Source organism: Panthera tigris, chromosome X (assembly GCF_018350195.1).
Source record: "Panthera tigris isolate Pti1 chromosome X, P.tigris_Pti1_mat1.1, whole genome shotgun sequence".
Taxonomy (NCBI): Eukaryota; Metazoa; Chordata; class Mammalia; order Carnivora; family Felidae; genus Panthera; species Panthera tigris.
Genome location: NC_056677.1, coordinates 126,663,657 through 126,679,172, shown reverse-complemented (window position 1 = coordinate 126,679,172; position 15,516 = coordinate 126,663,657). Strand labels below are relative to the sequence as shown.

At 43.8% G+C, this 15,516-nt stretch overlaps 1 protein-coding gene and 1 non-coding gene across 3 annotated transcripts in view; both read left to right on the top strand.

Annotated features, from left to right (window-relative positions):
- Positions 1–15,516, top strand: part of GAB3 (GRB2 associated binding protein 3) — a 79,248-nt gene that overhangs the window by 37,781 nt on the left and 25,951 nt on the right. For both annotated transcript variants that reach the window (XM_042973755.1, XM_007096654.3), the window contains exons 2-4: positions 606–909; positions 3,306–3,522; positions 4,168–4,646. In XM_042973755.1, the coding sequence (XP_042829689.1) occupies positions 606–909; positions 3,306–3,522; positions 4,168–4,646 (1,000 nt within the window). The remainder of the gene's footprint in view (positions 1–605; positions 910–3,305; positions 3,523–4,167; positions 4,647–15,516) is intronic.
- LOC122235592 lies at positions 11,888–11,993 on the top strand. Its single transcript, XR_006213639.1, has one exon. It is a non-coding gene; the product is annotated as a U6 spliceosomal RNA (small nuclear RNA).

The window sequence follows — 15,516 nt, the reverse complement described above, 5'->3', positions numbered from 1 at the left end:
GAGCTTCAATGAGTTATGGTAAAGCAGTTGGGGGTTACAGAAAGACGGTCAGAAACTTCAGATGATGGTAATCCTCTCTCCTCTCAAATGTGTATGATTTTTCTTTTCTTGTTGAGCAATTCTCTAGAAGTTAAATAATGTTAGCTAATACCGACAACAGTGGGCACTCACGATTTGTACCTGATTTTTGCGTCCAATCTTGGCTTTGGGATTCAGATAGATAGTGCTAAGAAGGCTTTCGTCTCATTCGTTACTAAGTTTTTTTTTTTTTTTTTTTTTTTTTTTGTAAGCATGAACACGTGTGCATTGATGTGACACTCCTCAGCTGCATCAGTTGGGATGATTGTATAGATCTGGTCCTCTGACCCGTGGGCACGAATGCCATTGCTGCAGTCCCCAGTGACGAGCCATCCTTAAAATCATTGAATAAAGTGGGCTTGTACATGGTGTACTAGCCACTTAATGCAAAGCTGGGTGGACATTGCATTTCACTGTTAGGGTGGTTGATCTGCTTCTCTGCTGTCCTTGTCATGAAACAGGTTCTCGGCAGAGCTGGAGAAGCCCATGCCGTGGGTCCGGTAACTTGTCGAATTGCCTCCCTGCAGGCCTGGCGCAAGCGCTGGTTCGTCCTCCGGCGGGGCCGCATGAGCGGCAGCCCGGACGTCTTGGAGTACTACAGGACCAAGCACTCGAGCAAGCCCATCCGTGTGATCGACCTCAGCGAGTGTGCAGTGTGCAAGCACGTGGGCCCCGGCTTCGTCCGGAAGGAATTTCAGAATAACTTCGTGTTCATTGTCAAGACCGCTTTGCGTACATTCTATCTGGTGGCTAAGACCGAAGTAGAAATGCTGGTGTGGGTGTACAGCATCAGTCAGGTCTGCAACTTCGGCCAACTGGAGGATGGTGCGGGTGAGAGCAGGGCCGGGGTTCCCGTGAGCCGGGGGCGGCCTGGGGCATGTGATGCACCCTGGAGCACTTCTGCGGGAAAACACATCACGATGCCAACCCCACCTCCTCAAGGGTATTCGGACGGGCTCCTTGATATCAGAATTGTTCCCACAAAGTACGGTTCTAGAAGCTGCTTCCTTTCACCTGGTTCTAGGTTTCAGGCCCCAGTGTGCACACACTGAGCATGACAAGTGACTTTGGTGGCCTTGAAGCCACTCCGTAGCTTTTGCAGTAAAAGTAGAATGTGGGTGAGGATGTCCCGTAGGGCTCTGAGTTTCCCCATGCTGTTGCGGCTGCTGATTTCCCAGAAATATTAAATACCACTGTTTTTCCAACATTCATGGAAGTCTAGCTTTTCTGTTGTCTAGTGGGTTGTTCGGCACTGGATGCTAGAACAGAACTCATAGGCAGGGAAGAATTTGTCCTGTCTCCAATTGTCTCAAGGTCAGCTCAGGGCAAGTTAGCTCTGACATTGCTCTGGGCTACGTCTGGGTTCTTTCTCCTGTTCGCTCTCTCCATCACTCTCTCGCTCTCATACAGATCCACGCACACGTAGTGTCCTTTCTATGTAATATACTGGCTGTACTGCATCTAGGGTTACAATCCACTCACCTTCACGGACTTTGCTGTTGAGCCCCTGGCATCATTGCACCACGCCCTGATCCTCAACCTGTGCGACCTTGAATCTGACTTCTTCTAGCACGTTAGTCTGGTAGACAAAACCTCAGTCCTAGATTCCACAGCTGACAGCATTACTGTGTGCTTATCACCTGCCGCTGAAACATGCCTCACACCGCTAGGTGGCGGTGGAGAGCCCGTCCGGCTCTCTTGGATGGCACAGAAGGGTGTGCTTCCTGAGGACAAAGTCCTGTTCTCTTCAGGAACCTGGGAAGCTTAGTAAGTGCAGCTAGCCATTCGGTTGCATTACTGAGCCTCGAGAGCACTCAAACCAAAGGAAATGAAGTGACGGCAAGCTTACTTGCAAAGCTGCAGCGAATCCTTACTGGCTGGCGTCCAACAGTGAGCACACAAGCAGAGCCTCCCTGACCAACTCTGCCTGGCTTGCCACTCACTCTTCGCCACCCTCGTCCCTACCTTCAGCCCAAGCCAGATCCGTATTCTTGTGCCACATTACACGTCTCTTCCGTGTCTTTCCTCATCCAGGAGTTACCCAAAAACAGCTAGATAACACGTGTCCTAGTATCCAAAGACGAACAGGAACGAGTCAGGCACTGGGCAGAAGATGGAAGGTTCTGGTATGAAGTTGGAGGAAGCCAGAAACCACCCCCTATGACCTTTATCGTTCCCTGTAGCCCCCCGCCTTAGTTTTTAGAAGGTCGTAAGAGCAGAGTCCTCTCCATCTGAGAACCATGCCCGAAGGGCTTTCTTGTGGCTTCTCGCATAAAGTGTTTGGTTCCACATGCGACAACCATAGGTAGTCAACACATCGTGAGTACTCTGGCCAGGAACTCTGTTACATGCTTTTGTGTTTTAACTCCTCTTATCCCCGGACCGATTTTGTGGTGTGTGTACTATTAGCATCTCCACTTTGCAAAGAAGGAAACTTGCAGCCAGCAGGTAACTTAACCAAAGTCTCAACAGCTAGATAGTGGAGCCTGGACCTGAACTCAGGCAGTTCTGGGCCACTCTGACTCAGGAATCCAGAACGTCTGCCAACTTGGTTCAAAGGGGAAGTAAAAGCAGCCTTTTCACTGGAAGTTTCTGAATGTCACGCTTCTTGAGAAATGCTGGCTTTACCAGCCATCACACTCTATTTCTTTCTTTTCTCTTCCTTACACATCGTTGACGGTATTATTTATTTATGTTTTATTTGTCTGTCTCCTCTAATGGACTGTAGATTCCAGTGAGGGCAGGGTCTTTGTCTCGGCAAAGTTAGAACAGTTCTGGGCACATAGTAGGTGCAATAGTAGATATTCTCTGTGGACATAGACATGTATATCTATATGCACACACATACATATATGCACGTGCGCATATGTAAGTACGTGCATATTTATTATGCATAAATGTACGTGCACGTATACGTATTTGTGGAGTGCATAAATAGTAACGCAGGTCTACGGCTGCGAGCTATAAAGAAGCTGTGAGTGGACTCTGTTACCGCAGATTTTGAGGCCAAGAATGCTTGGCTTTTTTTACTCTTAATTGATTCAACACTTCGTTCTTGGAACATTGGCCTTCTTCCCCAGACATTGTTTATAGCTCGGGGAAATGGTCTCCTCCATCAGTACAAACACCAGCTGTGATTCGCATCTTCTATTTGGCTGTCGCAGGAGTCGTGAGTGAGTGCTAAAGCCGTTCTCAAACGTTAACCCAGGAAATGATTTCTCCGGCAGATTCTGTGGACAGCTTCTCGCGCATGCCCCCCTCCCTGCAGCCAGCCCCTGCCAGCTTCCTGCCCGCGGCCCACGCCGTCAGCTCCTCCGCGCCGAGTGACAACCTGAGCACCAACACCGGTGCCACTGAGGAAAGCAGGAGTGAGTCCGAGTCTCTCTCCCTTCCCGATTATCTGATTCTGTCCGACTGTGAGACCGGAAGACCACGTCACACCAGGTATGCTCGTGTGCGCGTCTCTGCACGTTTGTGGAAGGTCCGCCGCCTTCTCTGGCGGGCTCTGTCACGCACACAGCCTCCGTGTGCCTGACCGCTCAGGACACAGCAGCGCCTTCTAGCGGGCATGTCTCCCCTCGCCTCTTCCTGCTGCAGCCAAGGTGTAGGGACACGGGAGCCACGGTGAGGGATGAGTCCTGCATTCCAGCACTGTGGCTTTCGTTTCCAACCTCGCATTTTCCTACGTATCCCACACTGAGATGATGGCGAAAACCAACAAACCGCTTTTTCCTGCATCCAAGGCCTGGTGAGAGTTGCAGAGGGAGAGAGGCATGGGAGAGAGGCCAGCGTGGGTTTTATCTATGGGTAGATGGCTTTTTTTTTTTTTTTAGTTTATTTGTTTGTTTTGAGAGAGAGAGCGGGAGGGGTGGAGAAAGAGAGAGACAGAATCCCAACCAGGCTCCACTCTATCAGCGCAGAGCCCGACGTGGGGTTCGAACCCACAACCTGCGAGATCATGACTTGAGCCGAAATCAAGAGTCAGAGGCTCAACCCGCTGAGCCACTCAGGCGCCCTGGCTTTCTTTTTCTGATTTCTGCCAGGGACTTGCTTCATTTCAGTCAAATTTATATGCTTTTCTTCCCTCAGTCTACCCACCAGGTGTGATAGCTGGTCAAACTCAGACCGCTCGTTGGAACAGAGTTCATTTGATGACGTTTTTGTTGACTGCCTGCAGCCCGCGCCCCCCAGTAACTTGGTCCACCCCTCACGCCATGGGAATGGATCTCAGAAGGTGCCTTCCACGAAGCCTCAGGCTGCCCTGACGTGGAGTAGAGATATCAATGGGCCAGCCAGGGACCACTTTTCTTCAGCATTGCTGGAAACTTCCTTAAACCCCACCGTTCAGGTAGATAAAAACCAAGGTTCCTTGCCCTGTGTGGTAAAAGAACCAGACATTGTGTCCAACGTGCCACCGCCCCGCCCCCCTAAGCCAAGCCATCTCTCTGAACGGCGCCAAGAAGAACAGGTCGTGTGGAGTGGGCATGGCGGCATCAAGAAGCCAGAGTGCACTATGGCAGCGAGAAGAATCTCTCTCTCTGGTTTAGATAACATGAGAACCTGGAAAGGTAAGTGTTGGATGCTAAACTCACGGTGAAGCCTGCCTCCTTTTACTCCTTGTGTCCACACGAGGGCACTGCAAGTGTCCGTTGCTCAAGCCGCTCCCGCCTGCCAGTAGGGCCAGGCCATTGGTGGAAGCACACAGCCCGAATGCTGGCAGTTCTCCTTCAAGCCCGGCCGCCGGCAGACACTTCGGTCTCGGGGGCTGCCGAAGGAAGTGGGAGCCCTTGTCCATTAGCCGTGTCCCTGTCCACGTGACGGGCTCTCCGCCTGAGACGAAGCTCCTGGTGTTTGTTTGGAGTCACTCAGGGTCCCACTCTATACAGAAGCTGAGATCTTTTGCCTCAGTTCAGCCAGATTCCGTTCTTTGGCCCTCACACGCATAGTGAGAACCGAGAGGGTAGACCCCAGCTCTTTGACTTTCCCACAATCCTGTCAACCCCATTCATCCCCCCACCTGACCTGTTCTTTCCAAGTGTCACCGGCCGGACGCTAGTGACGTAGCTGTGTACCAAGCTGTCAGCACCAAGGTAATGCTGACCCAGCCCTATCAGCTTGGTTTATTGGCATGCCCTCCTGGAGCCCTCTTTTGCCCTTTCCTGTAAAGCTGTTTATTCTGATGGAGTTGCCTTGCTTCCCCCTCCCCCTTCATCTCTCGCCACTTTTCCAACCAAATATAATCGAAATAATCACTCCCACGCTGCTACCAATGAGGTCCTATCTTAAAGGAATTATGCAAATTTCAGGAATACAAACTCATTTAAAATTGTAGAAATTTCTCATTCTGACTGAGGAGCTAAGTCACTCTGGCAAAGACCTCCCCTAGTGTCCCTAGTGATGTGACCTTTACATGTTACTCCTTTTGGACAACCTCAACGATATGAGGACATGCAGAGTACACAAAGGGTCTTTCTTTACATTTTTTTAAACGTTTATTCATTTTTTTGAGAGACAGAGACAGAGTGCGAGCAGGGGAGGGCAGAGAGAGGGAGACACAGAATGTGAAGCAGGCTCCAGGCTCTGAGCTGTCAGCCCACAGCCCAATGCGGGGCTCGAACTCACGAACTGTGAGACCATGACCTGAGCCGAAGTCAGACCCTTAACTGACTGAGCCACCCAGGCGCCCCGGGGTACACAAAGGGTCTTAATGAGCTAATGTGTGAATGGTGGGCAGAAAGGGAAAGCTGAAAGACTACGTAAGCAGATTGTGGAAAGTGAAGTGACCAGACCAGTAGAATGATAGGATATGAAAATGAATCAAAAGTCTCAAATTGAAGGGGTGTCTGGCTGGTTCAGTCAGTGGAGCGTGTGACTCTTGATCTCGGGGTTGTGAGTTAGAGCCCCAAGTTGGGTATAGAGATTACTTAAAATCTTTAAAAAAACTCACCTTGAAGAACAAAAATATTGAAATAATTTAAAATTTCAACACATAAAACAATTAGGTTGTATTTTTTACATGAAGGCCAACAAAAAGCTAAAACTCATTAATATAGAGGTTTTGACCATGAAATAAAGACCAAAACAACAGTGATGGTTAGAAACAAAATGGATCCAATAAAGCAGAGGGAATACGTCAAATCAATTGTTCTGCCTTCCCCATTGAGGCCTGCCTGGAATCCAAGGTCGTGTGTGGCAACAGAGTGGGGTCAAGGTTCATTACTGTTCACGTGGATGTCTATCCAATGACCCAGTGCCATTGATTGGAAAGGCCCTTGAATTCCCCGCACTTTCCAGTGCCCCCTCTGTCACAAATGAAATGCTGCGTGTTGGGGGGTGGGGTTGCATCTCAGTTCTGCTTTCTCTCCCATTGGGCCCTGTGGTCCAGTCTGCACCAGTGTCACGCTCCCTTCGTTATTGACATTTCTGTATTGAAGTCTTCCTACCTGTTCTTAAAGAGTGCCATGCCTATTCTAGGCCAAGTTTAGAGTCAGCTGATCGCGTTCCAAGCATACATACGCAAATATATTGAGGATTTGAGGAGGACTGCATCGTATCTAAAGACCAGTTTGTGAAGATTTGGCACCTATACAATGTTGAGGTTTTCAATTCATAAAGAGGAAATATCCTTCTATTTATATAGGTTAATATAAGTCTTATTTGATTTCTGTCTATAATTTGATTGATACATTTTAGGGAAGCCTTGGGTATCTCTTATTAATGTGTTCCCATGTATTTCTTATTTTGAGAGAGAGAGACAGACAGACAGACAGACAGACAAAATCCCAAGCAGGCTCTGCACTATCAGCATGGAACCTGATGTGGAGCTTGAATTCGTGAACGGCGAGATCATGACCTGAGCCTCAATCGAGTCAGAGGCTTAACTGACTGAGCCACCCAGGCACCCCCAGCTTTTCTTTTTTAAAAATACTTATCTATTTATTTTGAGAGAGAGACAAAGAGCAGGTGTGTGTGCACAAGCAGGGGAGGGGCAGAGAGAGAGAGAGAGAGAGAGAGAGAGAGAGAGAATCCCAAGCAGGCTCTGCACTGATGGGGCTCGATCTCTCAAACCATGAGATCGTGACCTGAGCCAAGATCAAGAGTCAGACCCTTAACTGACTGAGCCCCCAGGTGCCCCTGTTATCTAGCTTTCCTAAACATGACCTGAGCTGAGGTCAGTCGCTTAAGCAGCTGAGCCACCCCAGCGCCCCCATTTCATCTTTTTTTTTAAATTTTATTTTTAAGTAATCTGTACACCCAATGTGGGGCTCAAACTTACAACCCCGAGGTCAAGCGTCGCACGCTCTACCGACTGAGCCAGCCAGGTGCTCCTTCATTTCATCTTTTATAACACCTATCTTCCATTTACTTTTTCTTCTGTCGCTGCTTCAGCTGGGGAGTCCAAGACATTGTTGAATAGGAGGGGCGGCAACAGGGATCCTTGTCTTATTCCTGGTCTCAGATGGAATGCTTCCAGCGTTTCGCATTTATAATGTGGCTTGCAGATTTCTGTAGATACCATTCATACCGTTCATTAAAGACATTCTCTGATAACCTTACTTTGCTAAGTTATTTTGTTATTTTTGTTATTTTTTATTACTTATTTTTAAAGTTTATTTACTTTGTGTGTGAGAAAGAACTGGGGAGGGGCAGAGAGAGAAGGAGAGAGAGAATCCCAAGCAGGCTGTGCTCTGTCAGCGCAGAGCCCGATGCAGGGCTTGAACCCAAGAACAATGGGACCGTTACCTGAGCCTAAACCAAGAGTTGAATGCTTGACCGACTGAGCCACCCAGGCACCCCAAGTGTTATATTTTGTAAATCATAAATGGATATTGAATTGTTGAAACATTTCATGATCATACGATTTTTCTCTTTTATTCTCTTAAGATGTGAGGAAGTTTATTGGTTTTTTTAAGTTTATTCATTTATTTTGAGAGAGCAAGAGTGTGGGAGAGGCAGAGAGAGAGGGAGAAAGAGAATCCCAAGCAGGCTCTGCACTGCCAGCGCAGAGCCCAACACAGGGCTCAAAGTCAGGAACCATGAGCTCATATCCTGAGCCGAAATCAAGAGTTGGACACTTAACCAACTGAGCCCCCAGGTGCCCCTTATTGGTTGATTTTTGAATGCCATACCTACTTCGCATTCCTTTTTTTTAATTAAATTTTTTTTACATTTATTTATTTTTGAGAGGCGGAGTGAGACAAAGTAAGAACGGGGAGGGGCAGAGAGAGGGAGACACAGAATCCGAAGCAGACTCCAGGCTCTGAGCTGTCAGCGCAGAGCCCGATGCGGGGCTCGAACCCACAAACTGTGAGATCATGACCTGAGCTGAAGTCGGATGCTCAACTGACTGAGTTGCCCAGGGGCCCCCCACTTGCATTTCTGAAATAAACTCAACTTCATCATAAAGGGTACCCTTTCAATAAATTACTAGATTTGTTTGCTCATATTTTGTTTTGAACATGTTTTTTGATCTGAGGAAGGTTGTCCTATAATTTTCTTTTTTTGTAATAAATGTGTCAGGTTTTGGTTTAAAAAAAAAGGCTATGCAGACTTCGTAGAACAAACTAAGAAGTTTTCCTCCTTTTTATTCTTTGGAAAAATTTGCGTATGGTTGGTATTCAACCTAGTTGATTAGTAGAATTTACTAGAAAAACCATTGGGACATGGGATTTGCTTTGTGGAAAGATGTTTAAATTAAAGATTCAATTTCCTTCTTTAGTCTTTAATAAACTATTTCAGGTTTTATGTATTTTTCAAGCAGTCTATTTCTCCTACCTTTTCAGATTTATTATCATAAAATTGATTATAATAGCCTCTTGCTATCTGTAGGATCTTTTATAATAGCTTCTTTTCAATCCTGATATTGATAATGTGGGCCTTCATCTGTATTTCTTAATCAGTCTTACTGGCAGTTTATCACTGATACTAGTTATTCTTATTTTGTTTTGTTTTAAGTAGGCTCTACACCCAACACGGGGCTTGAACTCACGACCCCAAGATCAAGAGTTGCATGCTCCAGTCACTGAGCCAGCCAGGTGCCTCTGTTTTGTTTTGGCTTTGTTTTCTTCCTGGAGTACAGAATTTGGCTTTGTTGATTTTTTTTCCAGTTGTATATTTGTTTTCTGTTGCATTAATTTTTGCTCATATCTTCATTATTTCCTTCCTTCTTGGGCCACCAAACTGTGGCCTATGGGCCAAATCTGACCAACAGCCTGTTTTTTGTTATTGTTGTTGTTTTGTTTTGTTTTGTTTCAGCCCACCAACTAAGATTTTTTTTTTTTTTAACTCTTAAGGGGTTGTGGGAAAAAAATACTATTTGGCTCTTTCCAGAAAAAGTTTCCTGACCCTTGTTGTACTTCCTTGGAGGTAATTTGCATATTTTTCTAAGTTCCTTTCATGGATGGGTGACTCATTGAATTTCTTTCTTTCTTGTCAAATATACGTGTTAAGGCTACGAAGTTTCTATAAACATTGTCTTAGCCACATCCCATAAGTTTTGAGGGTCATATTTTCATTTTAATTCAGTTCAAAATTTTTTCTAGTTTTCGTTGTGGCTTCTTCTTTGCCCTATGCATTATGTACAACTGCATTTCTTAATTTCCAAACCTGAGGATTTTCTAGTTGTTTTTCTAGTTGATTACATTTAATTTTTTTTAACATTTATTCGTTTTTGAGAAAGAGAACATAGCATGAGCAGGGGAGGGGCAGAGACAGGGAGACACAGAATCCAAAGCAGGCTCCGGGCTCTTAGCTGTCAGCACAGAGCCCCATGTGGGGCTTGAACTCATTGACTGAGAGATCATGACCTGAGCTGAAGTCAGACCCTCAACCAACTGAGCCGCCCAGGCTCCCCTGTAGCTTATTACATTTTAATTGGAGAACATACTTTGCATGAGTTCAATCCTTAGGAATTTGAGATTTCTTCTGTGGCTCAATATATAGGTATTTCTGTGAATGTTCTGAATATACCTGACAAGGACACATGCTCAGGTCAAGTTCTTTAGCGGTCATGTCATCTATTCCTCCTCTGTTGGCACTGATTCTGTTCCCTTGTAGCAGGTACCGAGCAAGGTATGCTAAAATCTATCCCTATGACTGAAGAGTGTCTCTTTCTCCTTTATCATTCTGTCAGAGTTTTCTGTATATAATTTAAAGCTATGTTATTAGTTACATATCTCTTAGAATTTGTATATTTTTTCTAGTGAACTGAAACTTTTATCAATTTGTCATGACTCTGTAGTAATGTTTTTGTCTTAAAGTCTGCCTTATGTGATATTAATGTAGCTATGCCTATATTAAGTACTAAATACTAAAATATTAATCGGCATTCCTTTGCTCAGTATTTGCATGGTACACATTTTCTCATTCTTTGGTTTTCATATTTTCCATGACCAAATTTTAGAGCTGTTTCTTTTGTTTTTAATTTATTTGAGAGAGAGAGAGAAAGAGAGAGAGAGCACACGCACAAGATCATGACCTGAGCCGAAATCAAGAGTCAGATGCTTAAGTGACTGAGCCACCCAGGTGTCCCTAGATGTGTTTCTTATAAAAAGCATATAGCTTTTTTTGTATTGTTATTTTTTTAGAGCACGAGCACGTGTTATTTATTTAGAGCACGAGCGAGGGAGTGGCAGAGAGAGAGGGAGGGAGAGAATCCCAAGCAGGCTCCACGCTCAGCATGGAGCCAATGCAGGGCTCAATCCTGTATCCTTCTTTTAAATTTTTCATCTGTTTTGATAGCCTTTCTCTTTTAACTAGAAAGGTTAACCCATTTACACTAATTAGATTTGTTTTTACCGTTTTATTTTGTGGTTTCTGTTTTTTCCTGTTTGTACAAAATTTCTTATTTGTAATCTCATCCCCTGCTTTCTTCTGAGTTGGGTTTGCTGCATCTCTTCAGGTCTAACCTCTACTCCTTTGGAAGTTGTGTGGCACATTCCTGTTCTTTTAGTGAGTCCTTTCTCCATGTTACCTCCTTAACCTCGTCAGTATCTGTGCGCTTCTCCCAAAGTAATGCAAAGACGTTAGAATGCTTTCGACCTAATTACCTCTCCCCACTTTATTATTATTTTTTTAACGTTTTATTTTTATTTTTGAGACAGAGAGAGACAGAGCATGAACGGGGGAGGGGCAGAGAGAGAGGGAGACACAGAATCGGAAGCAGGCTCCAGGCTCTGAGCCATCAGCCCAGAGCCCGACGCGGGGCTCGAACTCACGGAACGCGAGATCGTGACCTGAGCCGAAGTCGGACGCTTAACCGACTGAGCCACCCAGGCGCCCCACCTCTCCCCACTTTACATGCTAATACCATATAGTATTTTACTTCCCTCTTGATTTTCTAAATCCCATCAGGTAAACATTATTGATAGTATTTTTATACCGTAATTTTCTTTTTTTTGTACCATAATTTTCTTAAAGCTTCACTTACATTAAATATTTTTCGAGTTTATTATTGCTTTTGGCATCTTATAAGTTCATTCTGGGATTATTTTCATTCTTTTTGTGGCTTATTGACTTACAGTTACTGTATCTTCAAGTATTGCCTCTCCGTTGTCCCTGTTTTTCTTCTGGGGCCCCAAGTGTATGTATTTTAGATTTCCCGTCTGTCTTGCGTGTCTCTTGAATTCTCTTGGATATTTTTCATCTCTTTGTACTGAATTCTAGTAATTTCTTTCAGAATTTCTTTTTGAAGTCTCTCTTCAATTGTGCCTAACCTGCTGTGTGACTCATATTTTGAGTTCAAATTTCATTTATTTAATTTCTAAAGGAATATTTGTATTTCACAGTCTTTATTATAAGAAGGTAGACAGTGCTTACCTCGGCAGCACATACCCTCAAATTGGAACGATGTAGAGAAGATCAGCCCGGTCCTGTGCAAGGGTGATATGCACATTCATGAAGTATTCCATAGTTCGCTTTCCTTTTCTAATGTTTATGGGTGGAGAAATAGGGTCTGACAAGTGACTTAGCTAATTGAGGGTGTTTCTGGTTTCAAACCCTACCCCCAATTCTTCCTCCTCCTCCTCCAAAACAAAAAAAAAAGGTATGCAATGAAAAAATCTCCTTTGTGCCGCTGTCTTGTTTGCTATTTTCCTATCACCTGTATCCTTTCAGAGAATTTTCTGGATATTCAAGAAAACATGCATATATAATCTATTTTTTGATGGACACAGTAGCATTCTTACACTCTGTTCCATCCATTGATTTTCCTCTTATGAATGTATCTTGGATATCACTCAGTCATAAAAGTAATGAAGTCTTGCCATTTGCAATGATGTGCATACAGCCAGAGTATTATGCTAAGCAAAATAAGTCAGTCTGAGAAAGACAAATACCTGAGAAAGACAAATTTCATCTATGATCAAATCATATGTAGAATTTAAGAAAGAAAAAAAAAACGAGCAAAGGGGAAAAAAGGGAGAGAGGCATACCAAGAAACAGGCTGTTAACTCTAGAGAACACACTGATGGTGACAGAGGACAGGAGAGTGGGGATGGGGGAAATAAGTGATGGGGATTAAGGAGTGCACTTGTGATAAGCATCGGGTGATTAAAATAAAACCTTTAAAATTTTTTTAAAAATTAAAAAGTATAGCTTGGTGATTTTTTTTTTTTTTTTTTTTTTTTTTTTTTTTTTTACGTTAGTACAAACACTATAGCTATGACCCAGCAATTCCACTTCTAGGAATTTAGCCAATAGTTGCTCTTTTTAAAAAAAATTTTTTTAAATGTTTATTTATTTTTGAGAGACAGAGAGAGACAGTGTGAGCAGGGGAGGGGCAGAGAGAGAGGGGGACACAGAATCCAAAGCAGGCTCCAAGCTCTGAGTTGTCAGCACGGAGCCTGACACGGGGCTCGAACTCACAAACCATGAGATCATGGCCTATGCTGAAGTCGAAAGCTTAACCTACTGAGCTACCCAGGCACCCTGCCAATAGTTGCTCTTAAGGACAGTATTGGGACAGCAGCAGTGTTTGAATAGGGACTATATAGTACCTGTTGTTTTGGTAGATGGTGCCCTCCTGTGAAGGGCAATTTTGGTTACAGAAATGCTTACACGTGTAAAAAGGACATATGTGCATGGTTGGTGAGTGAAAATTATTTGTGAAAGATTGGAATTAACCTTAATGTCCGTTAACAGAGACATGGTTAAATAAATTATTTTACATCCATTCAATGGAATGGTTCGTTTTTGTCAAAAAGAATCAGATAGCTCCCTGCTTTTATTACATAATAGTATTATATCAATACCAAATTTGCTGAAGCACTGTGGTTATACAAAAGATTAATGTTTATTTATTTTTGAGAGACAGAGAGCGAGCGAGCACGAGCAGGGAAGGGGCAGAGACAGATGGAGACACAGATTCCAAAGCAGGCTCCAGGCTCTGAGCTGTCAGCACAGAGCCCGACGCAGCTGGATCTCACAAACCATGAGATCATGACCTGAGCCAAAAACCGACTGAGCCACCCAGGCGCCCCAAGAATGTTATTTTTCTTAGGAGATACACACTGAAATATTTTGAAGTGAAGGTTCCTGATTACCGCAACTTCCCTTCAGATGGTTTGGGAAAATATATATATGCACGTACCCATACACACAGAAAAAGTTTATTTACAGAATCTCTTATATAAACTCATGTGTTTGTTGTTTCTCGTGCTCTTTATTTCTTCCCGTGGTTTTGAGTTCCAACCTGTTGGCATTACCTGACTCTAGTATAGTGCCATTCTCTACTCCTGGGCTATTATCATCAAGTATGTTAGATTTTTCTACTTTATAGGCCCCAAAATAAGTTTTATGATTATTGTTTCATGCCACTGTCTGTTAACTCAGTTAAAAGAAGAAAAGAGAAAATTCTGTACTTCTGTCATCTTTCATATTTACCTACATGATTCTCTTTACCTGCACCCCTTAGTTCTTTGTAGAGTTGGTGCTACCACGTGCTGTCACGTCCTTTCGGCCTGCATAAGGCTGTTCCGTGAGTCTTTGTTTCTCCGGGAATGTTTCTATTTTGCCTCCACTTTTGCAATACAGTTGTGCTGCATGTAGAATTCTCGTTGGACAGATTTGTTTCTTTCAGCATTTTGAATATGTAATTCTACTACCTTCTGGCCTTCCGTTTGCCATGAGTAGTAGTTGGCTGTTAATCTCCTTGTGATTCTCTTGTACATAAAGAGCTGGTTTTCTCTCACTGTGTTCGAGGTGTCCCCCTTGCCTTTGATTTTCAGCAGTTTGGGACGTGTCTTGGTCTTGATGTGTTTGTATTTAGCATACTTGAATTTCGAGGCACTTTGGTGGACTCGTTCCTGAGATCAACGTGCAGTATTTCTGGCTGCTCTCCTTCTTTGTCCGCTGCTTACCGTGCCTGGCACTGCGATCCCTGTGCCCTAGAGGGACAGGCTTTTTATATGCTCGATCCAAATCAAGTTAGTCCCCTTTGGCAGCAAAGCCGGTGGTCTTCATGGCCCGCCCTGCCCTAGTAGAACACCTGCTGATTGGGCCAGTGAGGGGCTTGGGAACACCTCAAGCTAAAATGCCACAGACTCACGCTGTTCTTATGTGATGTCCAGGAGTTTTTCTTGAATAAGTGCTTTCCAGTTGTTGTGTGGTTTTGATGACTTTGAAGAGTCTTAAAATAGTTGTTGTTGTGGGTTTTTTTAAAAAATAAGTTTGTACAGTTTTATCATTGCTTTTTGGGGAATGGCTTTGCTGAGCTCTTCCCTCAAACAATTTAATAGTCCTACCTTCCTCTGATTGTTAATACTTTAGGATTTTTGCATTGATAATCACAAGTGATATTGACCTGTAATTTTCTGATTTGCTTTATCTTTATCAGGTCGAGCTACCAAAGTTATACTTGCCCCCTAAAAAGAATTAGAAATATGTTTTTATTTTTGCATGCTTCAGAACAATTTGTGTAGCATTGGTCTTTGAAAGTTTGGTAAAATTCTCTGTGGAAATCATGGAGTCCTGGTGCTTTTGGGAGGTAGCTCCATGGTCATTTTCTCTTTTATTCTATGGTGACTTATATGTGTAATATTTCTGTTTCTATTTGGGTCACTTATGGTATATTTTATTTTTCTAGGAAATTATCCAGTTCATTTAGATTTTAAAACATGTAGAAATTGGTGCAGAATTGTCTCTTGTGTTTCTTTTAATTTCCTCTGCTTCAACGATAATTTCCTCCTTTTTAGTTCTTATTCTGTATACTTAGGCACTGCTCCTTTATTGATTACATTGGCTAGTCGGTTGCCTTTTGGTAACTTTTTTCCCCAGAAAACAAAGAGTTTGAATTTTTAAATAATATTTTAAGTACTCTCTGCACCCAGCATGGGGTTGAACTCACAACCCTGAGATCAAGATTCACCACTCCACCGACCGAGCTGGCCGGGCATCCCAAAGATTTTGACTCTTTAAAATTGTCTACTCTCTTTCTGCACT